The sequence below is a fragment of the Poecilia mexicana genome, unplaced genomic scaffold, assembly GCF_051168715.1.
Source record: "Poecilia mexicana isolate PSO_F unplaced genomic scaffold, ASM5116871v1 scaffold_5, whole genome shotgun sequence".
Classification (NCBI taxonomy): Eukaryota; Metazoa; Chordata; class Actinopteri; order Cyprinodontiformes; family Poeciliidae; genus Poecilia; species Poecilia mexicana.
Genome location: NW_028263374.1, coordinates 2,712,565 through 2,734,821, shown reverse-complemented (window position 1 = coordinate 2,734,821; position 22,257 = coordinate 2,712,565). Strand labels below are relative to the sequence as shown.

The 22,257-nt window shown below is 40.5% G+C and overlaps 1 protein-coding gene across 1 annotated transcript; it reads left to right on the top strand.

The window, feature by feature from the left end:
- Positions 1–4,828: 4,828 nt before the first annotated feature.
- Positions 4,829–21,482, top strand: cldn19 (claudin 19). The gene is made up of 5 exons (XM_014990997.2): positions 4,829–5,963; positions 10,107–10,271; positions 10,556–10,640; positions 14,210–14,356; positions 19,338–21,482. The coding sequence occupies exons 1-5, from the start codon at positions 5,741–5,743 to the stop codon at positions 19,384–19,386; spliced, it is 669 nt and encodes a 222-aa protein (XP_014846483.1). The 5' UTR covers positions 4,829–5,740; the 3' UTR covers positions 19,387–21,482.
- Positions 21,483–22,257: the final 775 nt, after the last annotated feature.

The window sequence follows — 22,257 nt, the reverse complement described above, 5'->3', positions numbered from 1 at the left end:
GCTTTGTTTTATATCGTAATAGTCTTATACCATTTACATGTCCACAAGGGTTTCTCAGTAGTCATGACAGGCTTAATCTGATGGGCCCATGAGATTTTTATTGTCTGTGCACGGACATGAGAATGTGCTAACCACGTGTGGTGCTTTCCTAATTGCAGGAGATTTGTCTCGCTGGGGTATAAACCAAGAGGCACAAGGGCAGTGCGAGTGTATCCACAGCAACAGTGTTGTTGGTACATATCCCGACAACAGAGTGGATGTCAGATCAAGGTCGGAGAAGTTTCTCAAACCCCTTAACTCTGACATACGAACCATTCACGTAGACAAAGTTGTCTAAATGTAAAATGTCAATCAGTTTCATGACAACAAAACAGGCGACTTAGAAAACAATTAGTAAAAGATTTTATCTTATACCTTTTTAAATTCAATTCAGAAAGTACTATGAGTCCCAAATAGTAGTCAGGTTAAGGTTGAAGAGGTGCAGCAGAATCCCAGAGAAACTGCTCTACAAAGGCCTGTCGGGTTCTGGGTCTGGCACCATTTGGATCTGCAGTTGTGTTCCGGTTCAGTCGCTTCTGCTGTTTCATCATCTTCATGCCTTTCTGGAGACAGACAGGTGGGAGGTTCAGGTAAAGGGAGTACCAGCATCTCCTGATTTGGCAGAAGACAAACATGTAGAAGCAGAACCTGTGAGGTGTGACAGAGGAGCTGTGGATCAAAGGAGGACATGATGACTGTCTGGCTTGGGGCAGGAAAGGAGGTTCCTGAGTTTATTAAATTAAACCTGCTAAAGAACGTGATCAGTTCACTGGCCCTGTCCAGACTTTCATCTGCCCTATCCTCTCTCTGGTTGAAGCCTGTGATACCCTTCTTCCTTGATCAAACATTTTTGACATTGTTCTGCCCGGAGCTTGCTCTACAGTATTATGTCTTCTTGATGTCTCAATCTTGACTTTAAGCTGCTTTTATTATGCTCTTCATAAATCTCTGTCTCTAGCTCCATTAGGAATGCATGCAAATCTTTGTTTACTTTCTGCTATTGCTGAAAAAGCACAATTTTGCAATTGCGGTGTTTTCATTAAATAAGGAATGAAATTAAAATCATGCAAGAGTCCATCCATCCATTTTCTTCCGCTTATCCGGGGTCGGGTCGCGGGGGCAGCAGCTTCAGAAGGGAGGCCCAGACTTCCCTCTCCCCAGCCACTTCTTCCAGCTCCTCCGGGGGAATCCCAAGGCGTTCCCAGGCCAGCCGAGAACGCAAGAGTGAGCTTGTTAATATGACTTTAAAAATCACGGCAGCAACAGATGTAAACAGTTAAATGAAGTAAATTCATAATTCATCCATAGCGCTAGCACTCATCATCTATCAGCCTTCAGAGGAGATGTTGATGCCTTGGAACGACAAACCGCTTATTCCTGGGAGCGGCTGCGTATGCGGCGTTTTGGGGAAATTGTAGTTTTCTCTGGTAAAGCAGCTGACAAACAGTTGAAATGTTGGAGTGCAGAATGGGGAGTGATCAACACAACCAGATTTTGCCACAGATGCATTGGAGCTAAGTCTTTAAAAATCACAGAAGTGATGAATATCAATAAGTGACAAGTGTCGTGTTTGCAGCTTAGAAAGGCTGAACTAATGACCTCACATGCTGTGTTAGCATCAGCTGACAATGGAACGTTAACAATAGCCAACATACCACTGGTGAACTCTTGTATGGATGAAAACTCACTGTTAAAATGTCAACATCCAGGTTGTTGACAACACTACATGCTAACATGTCCTGGATTACAGCATCTGTTTTGCACAAACACTGCTAATCTACCTCTTTTGCTTTTGCCACTCTTCTTTAGACTTCTGCTGGTATGGCCAGACAACCAGCCAGAAAGAGTTTGGAGTTGAAGATATGATCCATATCTCAGTGAAACACATAACACTGAACTCTGTGAGGGTCCCTGTTAGCGCTTGGAGTTGATCTCATTTGATTGCCAAGAAACTCATGCTGTCCATTCTGATCAGTGAAAGACGTGGTCTGAACTTCCTCCTCCTCCTCTTTGTTCCTGCTTTGCATCCACAACACCAGCTTTTCAACTCATCTTGGGTGTGAGGCGGTTGCGAGCCGAGGTAGGAGGGAAAGGGGCTGGTTGTCACAGTCGATAAAAATAGCAGCCTAGAGGGAGCTGTTACAAAAATGTTTGTGTGTGAATTTCCAAAATAGTTGTCACAGACTAGGTACATTTTTATTTTCGCAGTTTGACACTTGACATCGAGGTGTGAGAACGTTTTGTGTTTTTCACATCATAACGTAACTTTTGATTCTTTCAGTTTTCCTATTCAATAGACTTTAAACAATGGATTTAGAACGAAGCACTTGGCATTTAAAAGTACAAAGGGAGAGTTCTAGTGAGAATAGATTTGTTCTTTGCTAGAAAACTGTTTCTGGACATATTCAGTAGATAAATTGTAGGCAATTTGATTTGTTTTTTACACTATGTTTTGACAATTGGATCGCCTATATCAGATTTTTTTTCAACTAATATATTAAACATTGTAAATTGAAAGATTATATTAAAAGTAATCTGGTAGCCTCCTTCCTAAATTATTTTTCACTGAAACATACTTGGGATAACCAACCACACAGTGGGACAAATGTGCTTCCATCTCCCCTTTAGTGCAGTAGCTCTTCTTCAGAAACACCAAAAACCACTTCCACTGAGTGTAAAATCGTTTTTGCAAACTTGAGGAAGTAATTTTGAAATTTACCATTTCCATCAACTTTTTCTTACTTCAAAATGGGCAACCCCTTCCCCACACTTCCTCCAATTGAAGCAAGACTTGTGAAAGTCACACCACCAATGACTCCGCCCCATTGTCATTCCAGCCTGACTTGGTGCACTTGGAACCCAAAGGTAGTGGGTTTTGAAAAAGGAACTGGTACTGCATAGCCTTTACTAGTGGAAAAGCCATTTAACCGAGTAGAGCCAAGTAACGCCTCGCTAAGAAGGGCTGTCAATGCTCCAAACCAACTCAGTCCAAGGTTGGTGGACAGAAGGTGGCTAAGACCTCCATCATGCTACTTGCAGAATTTGAATTGGAAGCAAAATAATTTAAGGCTTAGTCATAATTAAGTAAAATTATCAACATAGACAAAGAAAAATATGGCTGTAGTAAAAAATATTTGAAGGCTCCTGTAGGTTTGCTAGTCCTTAAAGTATCTGCACTGAATAGCCTTCTACCAATCTTGACTTCCAAACAGTGTTTATGGTATTTCAATGTTTCACATTTCATACTTTACCAGTTGTAAGCCTCAACCAGTTGATGCTTCAGATATTTATAGCCCAACGTCTTTTCTGAATATGAACACAAAAGAAAAACAATGGCAGGTAATTTTATTCAAACTATCAAATTAACGCAAAACCTGGAGTGGATGATTTTTAGCAGAGCTGTCGTTTTAAGAACAACGTCAGCAAGTTGTTATGATTCAAAGTCAGAAGGACCTCAGAGCCCCTCTGGAGCACCAGCCACTCTCACAGAACTGAGCACTTGTTTTTTTCCTCTTTCATCTCTCCTTGCTGGCTCAGCCGGCCTCCTCACCCTGACCACAACCAGCCCAAAGATATCAGGTCTGTCATTTAACAGAAAGCTGCGTTAGCCTTACAAACGTGCACAAAACTTTGTCGATATTCTGCTGATGTCGAAAAACACAATTTTGCAATTGCGGTGTTTCCGTTAAATAAGAGATGCAGTTAAAATCACACATGAATAAGCTTGTTCACTGCGCTATAAGTCAGTAAAAAAAAAAAACATGCAGCGTCGTCATCCTAATACCACTTCCTGTCGTTTTCTTTGTCTTTTCCACCAGGAGTAATGATTAGTTGTTCTACAAAATACACTAATTTTGATACAGCCAAGAAACAACCTCAGCCTAGCCCAAAAAACGTTTTATTGTAAAAGTGAGTTTTTTGGGAGCTGCCATATTTCTATTAAGCAAATTCATTTTGTAATTCCAATTTGCTCGATTACATGGCTAGAGGAAACCCAGCTACACATACACAAGGGCAAACTATCCAGATCTACTCAGGATAAAGAAAGCCGTTTTGTGCCGGTGTGTGTGTAGTGTGTGTGTAACATTGTGGCAAGTTGAGTTCAAGTTCAAGGCTGAAAACATATGAGTAGAAAGAACACTTTCCTTTTTTTGCACAGGAAGGTGGAAAGAAACTTTATGTTACCCACCTGAGCATCCGTCACGCACTGACGAGGCCGAGTCTGATGCAATAATCTGCGAGAAGTTACACATGGACATGCCTGTCGTGTAGACAGGCTGCGTGTGTGTGACACAGTGTTACTGGTAGGGGTGAGACATGTCTCTTGCAGACGCGAGGAACGGCCATGTCTCTGAGAACGGCCGTGTGGACAGTCTAATAGGCAGAATGGAATTAGTGTGTTAGTCTGGAGTGAATTTAAGCTAATTTAATGAGCTGAGTCCAAGTAGAGCTGACAGGCCGAGCAGCTGTGGGAAAACGGGTTGCTGTGCCCCCGCACCGACACCCCCTCCCACACACACACGCTCACGCATGCACACACACACACGCACAAAAGGCAGGAGTTTGACTGTGTTCGCAGCTTGCAAGGGTGTACAGTTGGGTGAACTCTTGTTTGCTCCTGTGTGAATCTCTCCCTTGAGTCATCTGGGTTTCCGTGGTGATGAGGGGTGGCATGCTTTGGTGGGCCATAATTTCCTGAGAGCCTGTCTGAATGTGACATGTCCTTTTCAGCAGCTGCTTTGTTTTGGGGCTGATTTACGTGCATTTGTTGCATTTCGCCCCCATCTCCCTCTACACCTCCAGTCTGGGTTGACCAGCTCTTCAGGGATGAATTCATCCGACAACCAATCAAACAGGATCGACTAGAGTTTCTTAGGGAAAGTTAACTCACTAGTTGGGTTGAAAATATAAGACAAAAAAAATTAAAAACCTCATTTGCACCTGTAGTAGGTTTCTGCCTGATCAACATTTTCTTTTTTACTTTCTCTTTGTCTCTCTTTAAACAGTCTTTGCTTCTTCACCCCCTCCTCCCAGTTGGTCCATCCCTCTTCCCTCCCATAGGCGTTGCTAAAACGCCAGAATCCAATCATAAGTCAATTCTATTACCCATCCCTTCATGTTCAGCCTGTTTCCACAAGTTCTTTTTTTTTTTTTTTTGCTTTTCACTTTCCTCTGCTCCCTCTCACTTAGCCACTTGAGCTTGCACCAGTTGAAAGGACTTTAGTGGGGGGGGAGAGAGCACGCAAAACGGCAGAAAGAAAGAGAAGGAACAGAAGGAAGCCATGCAAACAGTGAGCCGGCCCAGCGATTTTCCTCAACAAGCCTAATCTCTGACCAGCACAAATTGTTTTTGACTCATCCCTGGAGAGGTGCCCAAAGAAAGCGGATAGGACAGACCTCGAGGAGGAGAGTTTTGTTCATCATTCTGGCTGACAGGCAAAACAAGCATCCAAGTTGTGGGTACAAGCCAAGAAAGAGTTAACACTGAGATAAAGTGGAGAATCATACAAATGTGAGTTGAAGCAGACAGAAGGGGTGATGCTTAGAGGGACAAGAAAGTGAGGAGAAAAGTCAATCAAGAAGCAGCAGCAACAACACAAAGACTGCCCACAGAGAAAGGAGAAGTCTTGAGAGTAAGCCGCTCCAAGTCAGGTGGAGAGAAAGAAGTAGAAACAAGTAGAAACAGATTTTCAGAGCGAGGATGGCCAACTCGGGTCTTCAGTTGCTGGGGTACTTTCTGGCTTTGGGCGGCTGGATCGGCATCATCTCCACCACTGCTCTGCCCCAGTGGAAGCAGTCGTCTTATGCCGGGGATGCCATCATCACAGCTGTAGGTCTGTACGAGGGGCTTTGGATGAGCTGTGCGTCCCAGAGTACGGGGCAGGTGCAGTGCAAGATCTTTGACTCCATGCTCTCGCTGGACAGTGAGTATGATGTTTAAATTTGATTGGTAAACACGAAAGAGATCCTTGGAGTTATTGCAATGTGTGCACTAATGCCTTTGACCGCTCTTCTTTCTCTCATTTTTATGTTATGTTTTTTTTCTTACCCACAAGGGTTTGTTGTGTACAGCTCTATGATTATATTGTTAGTATGACAAACTAAAACTAGCAGGGTACGGTTCAGAGCAACTGTGTGGTCATTTTTTTTTATTGGATGACTTCAATAAAGCCAAACTCTACCAACGTCACCATAAGTGGCATGTCTACGTTTCTTCAGATAGTCTCTGTCACCCAGACTGTTTTCTTTGTTAGATTTAATGTGGCTTTGAACGACTGCTAATCAGCTGCCTCATCGTTTTCCTCTAAACTCTTTTACAAATGTTGTTGAGCTGCAAATCATAACAGTTATTGTAGTTGGCTATTCATATCCTCACACCCCCTGAGTGATTGATGTCGTCTCGACTCACAGAAGTTCCCAAGCTGTAAATCTCACTTAAAAACACAATCTTTTAATGAAGTTGCGTTCATGTAACGTGAGAAAAGTGGTGAAAGGCTAAGGAATGTAGGGTTCAGACATAAATTAGCTCCAAATATGAGTCTCTTGTCATCGCCGATCTTTTGAGGAGGACACAGAGACTCTTAATTATGGATTATACGAGTCGATCCATCTTCTAGTCCACTTAAATCATTCACTACAGTTTCTAATGAAATAATTGGGGGGAGTGGGAGAGTCAAAGTGGTGCGCAGTAAAAAAAACAAACATTGTTTTTCGTAGAACTTAACTTTATGGCACTCTCTTGAAAGTGCAAACACTTCGGTGACTTTGCGCATCGGTTGTATCTTCAACACCAGGGCACCCAAACTGATCCTCCATCTCCTTTGAACCATTCCAGCAATAAGAACAGCGTATTGTCCTGGTGGATGAATAGCCGCTATTACCAGAAGAAAGGGGCAGTGTTGAGGCAAACACTAAAGATATTCCCAGAATGTGTTTCGTCTTCCCCACACATGTGCATTGTTCCCCGTTGTTCACTTACACGCCCAGTGACCAAAAACAAACATCAAATGAAACTTTTCAAGCTGTCATTTCTGTTTACTCTACACTGAAGCGCATGTTCCTCCCTTCACTGCCATGGACAGGAGCTCAGGAGCTCTGGGGAAGACGCAGCAGGTGTGATTTAAACTTTGTTTTGATCTGGCAGTGAGAGCACCATGAGACCTCTGCTGTTCTGGATGCACTTGCAGCAGAAGCAACATGTGACAGTGGGCATAATTGTTCACCAGACTGTGCTTTGTCTGCTTGAACTGTCAAGCAAACATAATGGAGAGTAACGCTTGGTTTGCTGAGCTTCTTGCTAAAGGTGAAGCTGAAAGCTGAAGGTATGATTAGCCGTTAGTCATGATGGGTTGTGGGAGCTAATAGTCCTGAAAGGACAGCTTCTTGCAACTTACATGCAATCATCTGGATTTGTTTTTGAATCTACTCAGATCAGTTTGTTGTTACTTGGAGGCATTGAAAAGACTGGCTGTCCTTTTCTTTGAAAAATGTTTTCAAATTATGTTCCTTTTTTGTCTTAATCAACAAACACATAAGTGACAATCATGCTAATCAGGTTTAATTCTGACAATGAATAGTCACAATAAAGAAAATAAATTAATCAATCCACAGTGCCGTCCTAAACAGGAAGCTCTTTCACAAGCACTCTGTCACAAAGCCACAAAGACAAACTTGCTTCTAAACTGGGATCACGTAGCCAGGGCAGGATCGGAGTGAAGCTGTGCATACACTGTGGGAAGGAACGAGCGTGTCGGTGGAATACGAAGTCTTCTCAGTTTGATTCCATTTTCAAAAGTTATAACTTCTGAAGGAACCTTGGCCAGGGTCCAATGATCTGTTCCGTCTCGCTGCATTTCACCGAAACCCATCCAGCGTGTGTTAATGACCGGGAATGGCGTGTGCCGTGCACTTGTACAGTGGCAGTCCCACATCTCCACTGACCAGCTGTGTCACACAGACCGCCTGTCATGGCACATCAAGCTGGATTCATTTATTTTCCGTTTGGGATCAATAAAGTATTTTTGAATTTGAAACCTAGCTAGCCCCTACATTAGCAAACCACTGTGACTGCCTCCTTTGGTGGCTCATGCTTTCTCTGTAGAGATGCTTTGTGTGAGAGAGGCTAGAGAAGAATTACTGTGTTTTGATATTTCTTACGGAGCCTGTAGAACCAGGCAGAAACCTCTGGACCCTTTGAAAGCAAAATACTGCTAGCCAAAGGAAAAACGGCAAAGTTCAAATTAATGCTGCCGCAATTATATAAGCATCATGAGTCTAAGAAGAATTTTTTTATGGAAAATAGCTGGAAGTGTTTACTGGATCAGATGTCTGATATGATATTGTAGTGGACAAAGTACTCGACTCTAGTACTTGAGTAAAAGCATTCATACTCGTGGTCACATCTCACTGAACTACAGGTAAAGGTTGCTTGGTCAAAAGTTTACTCAAGTTAAAATACTGAAGTACTTACTTTTGAAAATACTTAAGTATTCAAAAGTATAAATTATATTTTCTAATATCACTACATCACTGTATTGTTTTCTGAACACTTTTACAGAACCTTGTAACTTGGTGAAAACAACTCTGCTACAAAACGTCTACACCACCTGTGAAAAACGTCAGCATAAACATGCAGTAAAAGATGACAGCTATTTCCAAAAAAACAAAACCTTCTCTCACCTGCGCCTCCAAAATAAGATACAGGAAATGATTTTTCTCAAAACTACATTTGTCTTTGAAATGTAGGAGTGAAAGTCATAAATTCCCCCCAAAATCAATCCTCAAGTGAAGATACTCAAAAAATGTATTTATGTACAGTACTCAAGTAAATATTCTCCGTTACTGTCCACTGCTGGATATTCCAATTAGCTATGAGTGACCTCACAATGAGATCTCACTGCCTGCACACACACACACGCACCTAAGTGCACACATACCAGCGGGCACATTGGAAGTGTGGCTGGCAGTACCAGTCTTAGACTGCTGCCACCGCCTCGCCCTGTCACAGCCTGTGGCTGGGCAGCGCAAAGGCAATGAGCCTTTAACTTAAAATCAAAGATTAAAACACAGAGTAGTTAAAAAAAAAAATCAAGACTCTTTTCTGTCTGCAGCTCTGGAGCAATAAATCAGAGAACAAAGTTAATTCATCCTGATGCTGTCGTTGTAAATTGTCCCAGTTCAGCCTCTGCAGCGCCGTGAATGGATCTGTGTGTTTTTCTGTCAAATAACGAATGGTGTGTCAGGCCGGTGCTGAAACACGTCCCTCACTTCTACATGGGGTGTGTTTGAATTTCCATTTTCTTTTCTTCTCTTTTGACGCTGTGTTCAAAGACTGTTAGGGTAACTTTTTCATTTCAGTGACCGCGGTTGCCACACAGTATGTCCGTAAACAGCATCAATGGAGGCCTGAATGAAAACAATCTCGCTTTGTTACCAAGCCACACTAATTTCTCTGTGTGAAACATGGAGAACAGGACCTCCTACAGCTGCTCAGTGCCAGATAAAGAGCTTCATCTGTGTCTGTCCCACCTACAGCAGCTGCATATATACAGACATTGTGCACTCTGTACGTATGTGTGTATGCGTGTGTATGTGTACAGTTCTATGTAATTTTGTTCCTCCCACAAGTTATGTGTGTTGAGGTCAGTGTGGGCAATAGATTAAAATTTTGAAAAAGCAAAGCCACACTGGAATGACGATTTGGACGTCTACAGTCTCACAGCTCCGACAAATAAATAGCTGGAGATAACGATGCTGCGAAAAGTGGGACAGTGGTGGACTAATGAGCAGTCGTAAATGCATGCGGTCTCCCATCAGTCCTTTACGGCATCTGTGTTGTAATTCCTTCGAAATTATCACTTTAATGTCCAAAGTTTTTCTGGGTGTTTTTCCAACTGAAGAACTGAGAAATTATTTGTTTTGAAAACTGTCCACCACTTTCCTTCTCTTTATCCTTCTGCGTCTTCTCCAAGTATCTGTAACACCGACCCCCTGGTACACCGTGGTACTCTGTGCTACTCCATGCTACACCCTACGTTTCCTGCTCATTTCTTCTCTCTCTTATCTAGTCCACATCCAGACATGCCGGGCTCTCATGGTGATATCAGTGCTCCTAGGCTTTATCGGCATCATCGTCAGCGTTGTAGGGATGAAATGCACCAAGGTGGGAGATAACAACCCATCCACCAAGACCCGGATTGCTGTCACTGGGGGAGCTCTCTTCCTGCTTGCAGGTGGGCTTAATTCCAGAAAGGAACACACGGTGTAGCTTCGGTAAAGTGTGTGTTTCACAAGAGATCTCATATTTTTCTAGCCTGAATGTAGGATTCTGTTAGGCAGTTAAGGACCCTGCTGTAAACAGGAAGTGGTCATTTTAGTTTCTGACCTCAGACATAAATTAAACTCATCCCTGAGGGGAAGATGACCTAAACACAGATCCACTGCGTTCCATTTGTGTTTAGTAGTAGCACCCCTAATTAAAGCAGGGAGACAAATCTCTTGCCTTTTTCCTTCGCAGGTCTCTGCACGCTTGTGTCTGTGTCCTGGTACGCCACTCAAGTGTCCTACCAATTCTTTAACCCAAATACACCGCTCAATGCCAGGTATGTACTTGCTCGGGTTATATCTCATACTCTTGTAAAGTTGCTGTTTGTTGTCTAACAAAATGTATCATCCATGGCATTACATCCTGATTCTGCAGCTGAAGCTAGATACATTTTCAACTGCCAGGTTGTCCCTCCGACTCCAACCTCTCTTTAGTATCAATATTGATAACACCATGGTGTGACCATTGATCAAAACAAACAGATGACCCAACATCGGTTTTGGATTATTTGAAGAAAAATATATATATATATCAACCACAGGAGCCCATCCTCAAATCTGGAACAGAAATGTCACCTGGTAGATGACCTCAGAAGATGCTACTGGTAGCCATTCACACCTCTCACCAACTCTTCCATAGCCCAGGCTACGTTTACACAAGAACGGTGCCTGGAAACTGACTATATTTTTGGATATTGATGTGGGAAATGTTCCACGGATAGATGAGACCACCAAGACACCTTTAATCAGCTGTAGATGTCATGCCAGTCCACCTGATGGCGCTGTGAATTTGGGATATTGCCAAAGCACTCATGTAGCTTCCACATCATTTAGAAAACTGTAAACAGTCTCTGATGAACCAAACGCTCATGTTACATGTGTATTCTGTAAAAGCAGTAGCATTAAACAGAACAGGCTAAGTACCACACACAATGCTAGCCACCAATGCTTTTGTTGCCATCTGCCTGTGCGTGCTTGGAACAAACCCTGCTGGTGACAGAGACTCCACTGGAGATAACAGACTGGACACTGACACAAAAACTCCCTATGCATCAACCACTCTCCTGTCTGCCCCCTGCCTGGACTTGAGATCTCTGAGGAAGATGTCAATAGGATCCTTCAACAAATCTCCAACATTTGTGTCAGAGCCCAGCTTAACGTCAGCTGATAACCCCGGGTTTTCAGACAGCAAGGAGGGAGAAAGTAACACAACACCAAGGGAGGACAATTCAATTAGTTAGTTTTTTTTATTCCCCAACGGAATAAAATGCTCCGTTTTCTTTTTGTGAGAAATGACAATAAAAATGTTCAAATCAGAGCAAACTAAAATCGTCCAAGAGGGCCAACATCCACAAAGTCCGGTTAGGACGGCGAATCCTGCGCTCCGTCCAGCCTGTAGTCACAGCCCCAGCGCCACCGCCTCCTGTGGTCGTTCCAGCCACTCTAGTTGCTCCACGTAAAGCGCCGCCCCGCTGGCAACTTGTTAGGACAAAAACACCTGGCCAGGAGAGCGATCGCTGAGCAGCGGATGTTTTATCTGTCCCAGCAAGGGTCCCTGCAGACAATCAGTGGAAACGTTACTTACTGACCAGGGCAGAGTTCCCCCTCTGCCCGCTGACGGTCCGACACGTCGTTCCCACTGATTGTATCCTCTGCTGCCAACCACTGGCTCATTCGGGGTCGCAGTCCTCCGTCACGAACCTTCCTGGGTTCCTTTTTTTTTTTCTCCCCCAACGCGAAGTCCTCTGCCTTTTAAAATCCACTGCCAGCGTCTTGCAGGTTCCAGGTTCGCTGCCTACGGGCACGCCCACCCCGCGCAGGTGACTGGCATCAGCTGTTAGTTCTCGGAGTCCACAGTCAATAAAAAAAAAAAAAACATGCAGCGAAAACACTCAACAATAAAAACCACACTTAAAAAGTAAAAACAAATTTCCACTGTGTGACATCTGCAATCCCTCTCTTGCCTGAGAACCTGCGCTGACCAACTGGCCCAGATCTTCAGCAGATCTCTTGAGTTGAACAAGGTTCTATAGACTTTTAACCTTTCCACAATCATCCCTGTCCTCAAGAAACCCACAATCAGTGGGTTAAAAAGCAATAGTATTTCACCCTGATGCCTGTGGTCATGAAATTCTTTTAGTGACAAGTGTTGAAACTTCTCAAGCACCCTGCTGGGCCCTTTGCAATCTGTTATTGGGCAAATAGGTCAACAGTTGAAACAGTCAACTAAACTTCACCATGCAGCGCCTCGACTACCAAAGGACATAGGACAGGATCTTGCTTGTGGACTTCAGTTTGGTCTTCAACATATTCACAGTATCAGCCTCCACCTAACAGTGCATCACCAGCTTCCTGACTGACCACCAGCAGCAGGTGGGCCTGGCCTAAGAACCAGTCAACACCAGCAGCCCTCAGGGTTGTGTTCTCTCCCCACTCCTCTTATCTCTGTACACAAATGCTTGGACTTCAGTGGACCTTTTGGTGAAACTACTGACGTTTGAAGGCATCATCATCATCATCATCATTGGTCTAATCTAGGACAGTGTTGAGTTTGCAAGAAGTCGGAGGTGGATTGCCTGATCCACTGGTGTGGTCAGAATCACCTGGAGCTTAACCCACTCCAGACAGTGGACACAACGGCGAACTTCTGGAGAACAACCGTCACACTCCCTTCCCTCACAACGCTGCTTCTACTGTGGATCACTCCGGTTGCCTTATCTCATAGAAGCTCTTCGGAAGAAGGTCCAGCAGAGACTGTGCTTCCTGCAGCAACTCAAGGAGTAGAACCCATGAGCTGCTGCTCATCTTCTACATTACTCAGTCTATCCTGTTCACATCCATCCCTGTGTGGTTTGGCTCATCAACAAAACAGGCCAGTTAGGTCTGCAGAGAGCATCATCAAGGCTGACCTTAAACCCATCCAGAATGTGTATAGATCTAGGGTCAGGAAAAGGTCAGCTAACATCTCTGCAGATGCTACCCATCTGTTTCAACACAAACTGTTTCAATGTTACCTTCAGATAGGCGCAACAGAGCGCTTTGCAAAAATACGCTGCCACAGAGACTGTTTCCTCCCGTAGGCCTTCTCTGTGATGAACCTGCAACAAAGTGCCCAGATCAATACCGTGTATATTTCCACTAATTCAACCATGTTTTCCTTTTTTGTAACATGATTGTATATCATTTTTTTCATTTTGAGTGTTCTTTATATATGCATTTTTTAAATGTCTTTATTGAGAGCAAAGCCAAACAAAAGTCAGATTGTTTGTGTGCGCAGACTTGGTGAATAATAATGATTATGATAAAAACCTAACTACTTAAACAAGCTTCTCAAAGGGTGGAGGTTTTAACATTCTGCTTTTTATTTATTAAATAAATAATAAATATGGCCAATGGGCAATTGGCCATAATAATGGGCAAGTTGCCCATTATTATGGCAATTGGCAAATATCTATGTAATTCTGGTAATTCTTACTGGCCTGAAACAAGAAAAGTTTGGTGTCTTTTTATTAGGTGTATGTAAACTTCTAGTTTCGACTGTAGACCCGAGGTTTCAAACCACTGACCTCAACCAGGGTTTACAATATGTGCTCACCCTGAACTTAACCTGAAATCACATGCTAACAGCAAGTAGTTAACGTGTCATGGGACAGGATTTCTTATGACGAAAAATGTTGCAACATGAGATGTTAGCACACTTCTAATTTAGAGCACAACTCTGAGGTGGATCGATTTATTCAAGTTATTAAATTGAAAACAGGTAAACAATTTTGTGAAACTTTGATCTAAACTCTTTTGACTGACTATAAATGCTTTCCTGTCTCTTTCCACTCTTTTTCCTACTCAGGTACGAGTTCGGCTCGGCTCTGTTCGTGGGCTGGGCCGCTGCCAGCCTGACCGTTCTGGGTGGTTCCTTGCTGTGCTGCTCCTGCTCTAAAGACGACATGCGAGGGCAACAGTATTACCGTCAATCACAGCCTTCCACAACCAGGGAGTACGTGTGAAAAAAAAAAAAAACAACACCTCCAGCAGTTCCCCAAACAGAGAGCAGAGGACACGCTGGGCACCAACCTGGTTTTTATTTCTTTCTTTCTCTCACATAATGAAAAATGAAACAAAACAGAAAGACTATCCTTTGCGCTGTCAGACAGCACTTACACACTAGACTTAGACACAATCACATGATTTACCAGCATCACATATTTTTAAGACTCTAAAGGAGTATTTGTCCAGCTCGATGTTACACGGTCTTAAGCTAATGCAGTGAGTGGAAGGATCTCATCTGCCGCAAAGTCACTACACAGTGTTGTGCAGAAAATAAAAACATTAAAAAAATCTTTACCTTCTTTGTATGGAGCTAAGGTGGCAATGATAATTCTGATGACTTAAGGAAAATTCGACACTGTTTTGATTCTTGGACTTTGTTCTTGGTCTCCATTTCTTGCTTTCAAAAGCCAAGAGCAAAACTATTTTGTTTAGGCATGTAAGGTTACCATAAAGTGAATACCTAAGAATGTACACAACATCACATCATGGTGAAAAAAAAAAAAAAAAAAGCCACATAAAATGTGTGTGACAGCTCATGTCTTATTCATTTTATTTGAGTCTTGGAATTTGGGTTCGGATGTGAAAGTTCCCACACAGCAAAACTCAAAGAGTCTCTACCTGCATGTCCTGTGCTTCCTGGTTGGAGCTACGTTGGTGTTCTTAATCCTCAATAACGTGTCTGATTCCACTTGGTGCAGTGAGGTTGTGTGACATCAGAAATCCAAGAAACTGTAATAAAAAACCAAACAAACAAAAAAAACCTACCAATCATTTTCTGTCCATGTTTTTACATTGATAAATAAAGTATTAATGAATGTACTGGAGTGTCCAGAATGCTCCAGTGGCTTTCTCATTTCAAAGGAACCAGCTTGATTTTCACCTGACTCAAATCATGAGACACAATCTGAACTGCAACAGTGGAAGTGAATTGTTCCATTAGCCTATTGCTATCTCTAATGAGCATGTGTGTGGCTGATTACTATTGGTTTCTGCATGAAGAGAAAGAGGGCAAGTTTTCATTATGTTCCATTTACTAACACTGAAGGTCCTGCTTTAAACACTGCCTCGTTTAATAATTTTTTCTAAGCTATCTTGCAGACACAAATAATGAGCAATAAGCTAGTCTATAATGCAATTGCACTGTATCTGAAAAAAATACCATAAGCTAATATTAAGCTTTAAAAGCACCTGTATACTTTAATTGCAGTAAGAAAATATATTAACATATCATTTGTAGCAACAGATTTTAAGAAATATGACCTAAAAACGGACTAAACAGAAGCATTACCTGCAGCTAAACCCAGATTCAAACATTTTACAGCTGAACTGTGCAGTTACATTAAATTGGCTCTTGAGTTTCCTCTTGGTGCTCCCACATCACTTTGCCCTCATTTGTGTATATGAAAGGGCTGGTCCGCCACTGTTCCAGATAATAAAGCCATTAACTTTTCCAAGAAAAGGTCACAGTTGGCCTGCTCCTTTTTCCTGCATCCTCTTTTCCTCAAAAACACTTGTTTCTGGAGTGCCCTGTTATTATCAGACTGGAGAAGCTGTAGAGCTATAGGAAATTCCTTTTCTCCTTTTAAATAAGAAAGAATGTCAAGTTGTAAAAGAAGGGCTTCCAGTAGTTTTTACTGAACCACAGTTATGAAAAGCTATCCCTCATAGAAGGGTAAAAGATTTAGGGTTTAAACAAAATATTTTCCCTTTTTTTTAGTTGAAACGTTAATCAGTGATTCTTGAGAATAGGGACAAAACAGGTCCTATGGATAAAGCATGAAATTTGAATAAAATATACACAAAATATATTTTTTTTCAAATATCTAACTAAACTAACCTGGGTCATGTGAGCACAACAATGTATATTTTTCTTTTTTTTGCTGAATATTTTTTTATTTTAAACATTGTAGTCGGTGGATGATGCCTGTAAAAGCCCTTGTCCAGGAGCAGAACTCAACACATTCTTATAGTTTAAAACAATTAAAGAAATACAAAAATTATATATTATGACAATTAAGTATAAGTAGTCATATAAATAATTATAAAAGTATCGATAAATTGAATTAAAAATAATTTTTAGATATTTTCCAACTCCGTTAAAATTTGTCCTTAGTTTTTGTCAACACCGTCAGAAATGAAAAGAATGTAAAAAAATCAGGCATTATTGGGGGGCACCAGAACTTCTGAGGACCCCATGACGTCGTCTTTTCTCTTCCTTTGCTAAGAGGGCTAGTTAGCTCCGGTTAGCTTAAGTTATTCTTTAGTTTTTTCTTCTGTTTTATTCCTAAGTTGTTTGTCACAACCATGATGTGTCAACTCCATAACTGACAATTTACAAAACTTTGATGAAATTTTGCTAAATAAAAGCTTAATTTTGGTATAATGTAAAGATTTCATGGACCTGATGAGCTACAATATGGCCTCCTTCAGAATAACATCATATAAATTGAGGTAGTTTGGCATTTCGTCAACTCCGTCAGAGTTTTTCTGACTCTTTCAGTGAAATTGTTGTCAAATCTCACTTAATTGTGCAACTAATTCATTTTAATGTATTTTACATGAATTGCATTACTTTACATGTACCAAGTTTTTCATTTTATTCACTAGTTTGTCACCACCTTCAGTTCTGTGTCAACTCCGTCATGCATTGTCAACTCCATCAGATGGACTTTTTCTTGTTTTTTGTTTTAAATAATATTTATTTTATTTCTTGAGAAGCATTTGTCTGTAAATTGAGTAAAAATGTCACTAATGGGGTATTTTAAAAATCATTTTAGATTTATTTTTGTCAGATGGTGATGACAAAGTTTTGGGTCAGGTCGATTAAAAATGTAATTTTTTAAAAAAAATTCGCAACTGGGAGCCTGTACCTTAGCATCTTCATATTTTCTAAACATTATTTGTCATATTTGCATACATAAGGTTGAGAAATAATTTTAAAAAAATATGGGAAAATTAAAACCCATTTTGTCCCTATTCTCAAGAATCACTGTAATATTAATTCAGCTTTAGGTGGCAACATTCCTGTACTTTTACATAATATCTGCCAGCTAGGTCAGCGTTAGCATAGAGGTCTAAGCTAATGCAGTTTAAGCTAACGGTCTAGCATCTACAGAGGTTTAATGTTTTCATTACTAGGCATTTTAGGAAGTAATAAAAACAGATACAACATCATATGAACACTACTTTGCTTTAAATTGACAATTTTCTTTACTTAGGCTTTGGCAGGGAAGTTAGCAAGAATCCTACCTGAAGAAGATAAGTCAACAGCTTATTGAAAAAGTCCAGCCCATACAATACTTACAGTAATGTAAAGTACAAACACTTTGTTAACCGTTAAAGAGGGTTCAGATTTGAGAAATGCAATTTTTGCAGAGAATCGGAGAAGAAGTGTACATATCCTCAGACCGGTGGAAAGCTGACAGCTAGCTAGCAGCTAGTCTGACAAGGCACCCCCATTTCAGTCATTTCTGTCATTTAAAACAATTTGATCTGAATATATAAATGTCACTTGAATACAACAACATTTAACAGATATTAAAAGTTTTGCGAGTTGTTGAGTTGGCTGCTATTTTCTCAGCTGAACAACTAAGTTGTTGCTCCATGATTTCGTTAGTTGTGCTGTTTGTTGCCTTAATCTGCCTCAATAGCTGATGAAGGTCAATGAGGCCTTAATCACCAAGAGAAGAGGAAGGTTTTCAAATTTGCAGCAAATTGTTACATGTGAAGCATTAAAAACCGTGTTTTTTTTTTTTTTTTAGGTCTTAGTTATTTTGAACTTATCTGGAAAGATTACTGATCGCCCAATCAGGTGAACTTATTTTGTTACCAACCTCAGTCAATATGATTTTGCATCAGAAATCAGTTTTTTAGTCAAAATTAGCAACCATTTCTTGTGATACTTTAGAGCGTTAATATTCACTGATTTAACGTTTCTCCTTATCCAAGTTACTGAGTTATCAACTTCAGAAAACAGACTTACTCATACTCATAACTTTTCATAGAGCTCTACTTCAGAAAGTTTAAACATCTCTAGGTATGCTTGTAGGCAATTTCTAGTTCCCTTTGCGCAGACATAAATTGTTCCTCTAAATCCAGACTTTTGCTAAGCAGTCATTGTTGTGGCCCCATATCTGGAGACACCTTAACCTTATTATACAGTCTGAGCACAAAATAAAAATAATTTATTTTGTCCAATTAATTTATTTTGTTTTATTTTTAATAAACAGTCCATGGAGACTAATTTCTCAGTGAGACTTCATTTTATCCCTCACATTTTTAGCCGGCTGCCACAAAGTTAAACCGCCCATCTTCATCACCTTGTACTAACACTGCACAGAGATTTTGACTTTGTAACACAGGAAATCTCAGAAGTATTGTTGTGTTCCTTACTTCCCCTCCTGTCTTACCCTGTTCTTCTGTGATTGTCTTCTTCTCTCCTCTAATTCAGGGCAGAGTTGTTGAGTGAAACTAGTTTCCCTGACTGATCAGCCCCGCCTTTTTATCGAGGACTATCTGACTGTCCAACCACTGAATTCCCCTCTATCGTTCCTGTCACATTATTGGCCCCAAATTTGGACCTCTTGATCAGGATTCCCATTTTCTTTCACCTTGCCAGTTTTAATTGAAAGACGTAGGCTAGGTCTTCTTTCATTTCACCACCTTTTGAGTCTTCATTGTAAATAGAGATCCTTAAAGGATACTTTTCTTTGAGAAGTAAGCTATCATCCCTGTCTATACCTTCCATACCTCCCTTTGTTTCCTGTCGTTGGCTGAAAGTTAAGAATGAATTAAAACATGACATTGTGCTGATCTGTGGTGTCGACTACAGTGATCTCTAGGTGTTACAAATGTGTCTTTCTGGTTTAATTTGTTCACTGTCACTGTATTTTCACTGAAACATGTCTTTTTTCCCCTCTGAATTGCAGACCAAATGTTAAAAGTACCCCACCAGAGAAAAGGGAGCAGTACTTGTAGTTGGGGAGAGTCTTCTGGCCTTGCCATGGCTTAGATTCTGTCAACAGGCAAAACCCTCCCAAATGAGGAATTGAAACCAGACAAGAAACAAATTTATGAACTGAACTCAAAACAATTTGCATCAGAATAATTTTCGGGGTTATAGAAAGTGCTTGGGGAGGTTTGCTAATTTTTGACGTGTTAGGGGGCAGAGAGATCAGAACCTTGTCTTTGTTGTTGACTTTGGGAGAGACACAGTCATTCAGGGTATGTTTTCTATAACATGTTAAAATGCCTAGGTGTGTATATCACCTACTCCATACTGTTTTTTTATTATTTACTACATATGTAATATTTTACTACATTTCCTTATAACAAGTTTGTGCAAATGTAATTGGTTATGTATTTGATGATATGAACCCTTTCCTGTCTGAGTTGTGGATGTCCTTTGCCAGTAGTTCTGTATACCTTTTTTTATGTTGGATTTCCAAGAATGAATATGTAACTACTCTGCAGTATCACTTATGAACAAAAATAATATTAGCAAATATGTACTGTCTTATGTCATTGTTTTGATGAATAATCTTTGCTTGTTGCCAAACCGCCTGGATCACGGATGAATCATTTCCCTTTACTGTGTCTGTCTTTAAGTTTTCATCTGCATAAGTTGGATGGATGAACGGATGACAGTTTCCTCATCTTGGCCCCTAAATGTAGAGATGCATTGATCAAGCCTTTCCTGGCTGATACCGACTCATAAAACTATTCGTTTGTGTCTTTGGGGTTGATTTTAACTGACTATAAGTCTTTGTTCTTTTTTTTAAGTCTGTGAACCATAAAAGAGAGTGTTCATTGACAAATATAGTAATTTAATAGATTTTCAGTTAGGTATGTCCCAGTAAGTGTCACTCAAGATATCATGGCACAAAACCATGCAATGTTAAAATACCTTAACCTTCTCTTGTCAAAGTGAAGCATCACAAAGTACAAATTTGTTGGTGTTATCACTTGACTTTGCCTGTGGAAGTAAGTCTAAGTGATTATTATGAGCCCAGATGTGAAGGTAAGTGCTTAAAGCGCGACATCATTTCCTAAGTTTTAAAGTCTTATATTGAAGTAAGGAGCAGAGCGGATCCTAGTTTGGCCCTTTATGTTTTCAGGGTTTGCTTACAGAAGGTTTGTCAGTCTGATTGATGACGTTCTTCCAGTTTGAAAGCCTTCTCCACTTTCAAACTGTTTGTGTTACACATTTTTGGGCAGTCGACAATAATAATAATAATAATAATAATAATAATAATAAAAGAAATAATGAGAGATGGACAGAAAAAACACTTTTAGCTTTTAGCTGAATTCTGTTGGCGCTCCACTAAAAGGACTGTTAGGCAACACAGGGCCCGGGTCAGGGTGTAATTTAGCTCACGCTGCCCTCCCACAAGACACCACCCTGGGCAGTTGCCCATGTGTGCCCGTATCAGAAACATCATTATTAAAAATGCAGATTTTACTATTTGAGAAGCACAAGAGTAAACATTTTTACTTTTTATTTAGAATGATATTCAAGCTAGCCAAAGACTAAACCCTAACTATGAGTACATGTCAAAACAAAATAGAATATTTTAACTGATTAGAGATTACGTTAAAAACATATTTTGATCTGTAAACATAAAAAGATAATTTCTTGGTTCTCCATATTGTCACAACCATGTTATCTAACCTTTATTTCATTTTTAGTAATAAACTGTAATAAATACCATTATTGATGCAGTGTTTATCGATTAAAAAATTGTGAGACTTCTTAGTAATTATAGATTGAATGAATAGGGAAAGTATCAGAAAATGTATCAGCCTTTGATGCTCAAATCCCTAATCTTAGCTGGAAAATCGTCAGATTTCCTTCCATGGCTGATCAGTGCACCTCTACCTACAAGATGTTCTGCTCTACCTGCTGTCCTGTGTACTAAGGAACACAAGTTTATGCAAATGCCTGAATGATGCCTGCATTTATTTCCTGTGGCATCCCTTTATCTAATATTTACCTTTTTTATGTTGTGTATTATCTTATTTACAGTATACTCATGTCTGTCTCCTAGAATGAAGTAAACAGAGACATAAATGACTGTGGGTTATGACTCAGTGGTTTGTCGCCTGTTTCCCAAACTTTCAGCCTTTCTGCTGTTCGCCCAGTCTCCCCACTCCTTCCTCCAACTTTTTGCTCCCTGTTGTTCAGTAATTACAGACGTGGCATTCCACTTCTGCTTGAATGAACTGCGGCACATTCTCAGCAGGGAGACCCGCAATGTTCACTTGCTCACTTCTGCTACAACTAACAACAAGGCTTGATTTTTTTTTTCTGGTTTCACCAAAGAAAGCATGAAATGATGATGGCCGCAGATGATATTTATGAGCAAAACAAAATTCAGTTGCACCCAGTGAATTTCTGTTTACTTTGAATTCAAAAACATTCACGATCAGATTTTGTCCACAAACTAATTTTGTGTCCATTTCCCTAATGGCATTAAACTAGTTAAGTGGTCAACGAGATCATTGTATCTTTAAAGATTTTTCTTTTTCTCTATGTGTAGAAAGTAATGGAGGTTAACATTTCTGTAACAATGTTTAGCTAAAAGTTTAGCTGGGGCATTATTATTATCTAGATAGCTAAGATGAAGATGGCATACATAAATTACTCTGAAGGACACAATCTGCTAAAAACTTTGAAACATTGACGTGTATGTAAATATTTTACTTTGGAAGTAACTGACAGTAGAAAGTTTTATGGCTTCCTTTAACCATAAAAACACAAACTGAAATTACGAAAATAAATTTGCTTAATGGAAACATTCCGATTTCGAAAACACACGTTTTTTGATCGAACCTTTTGTGCTAGAATGA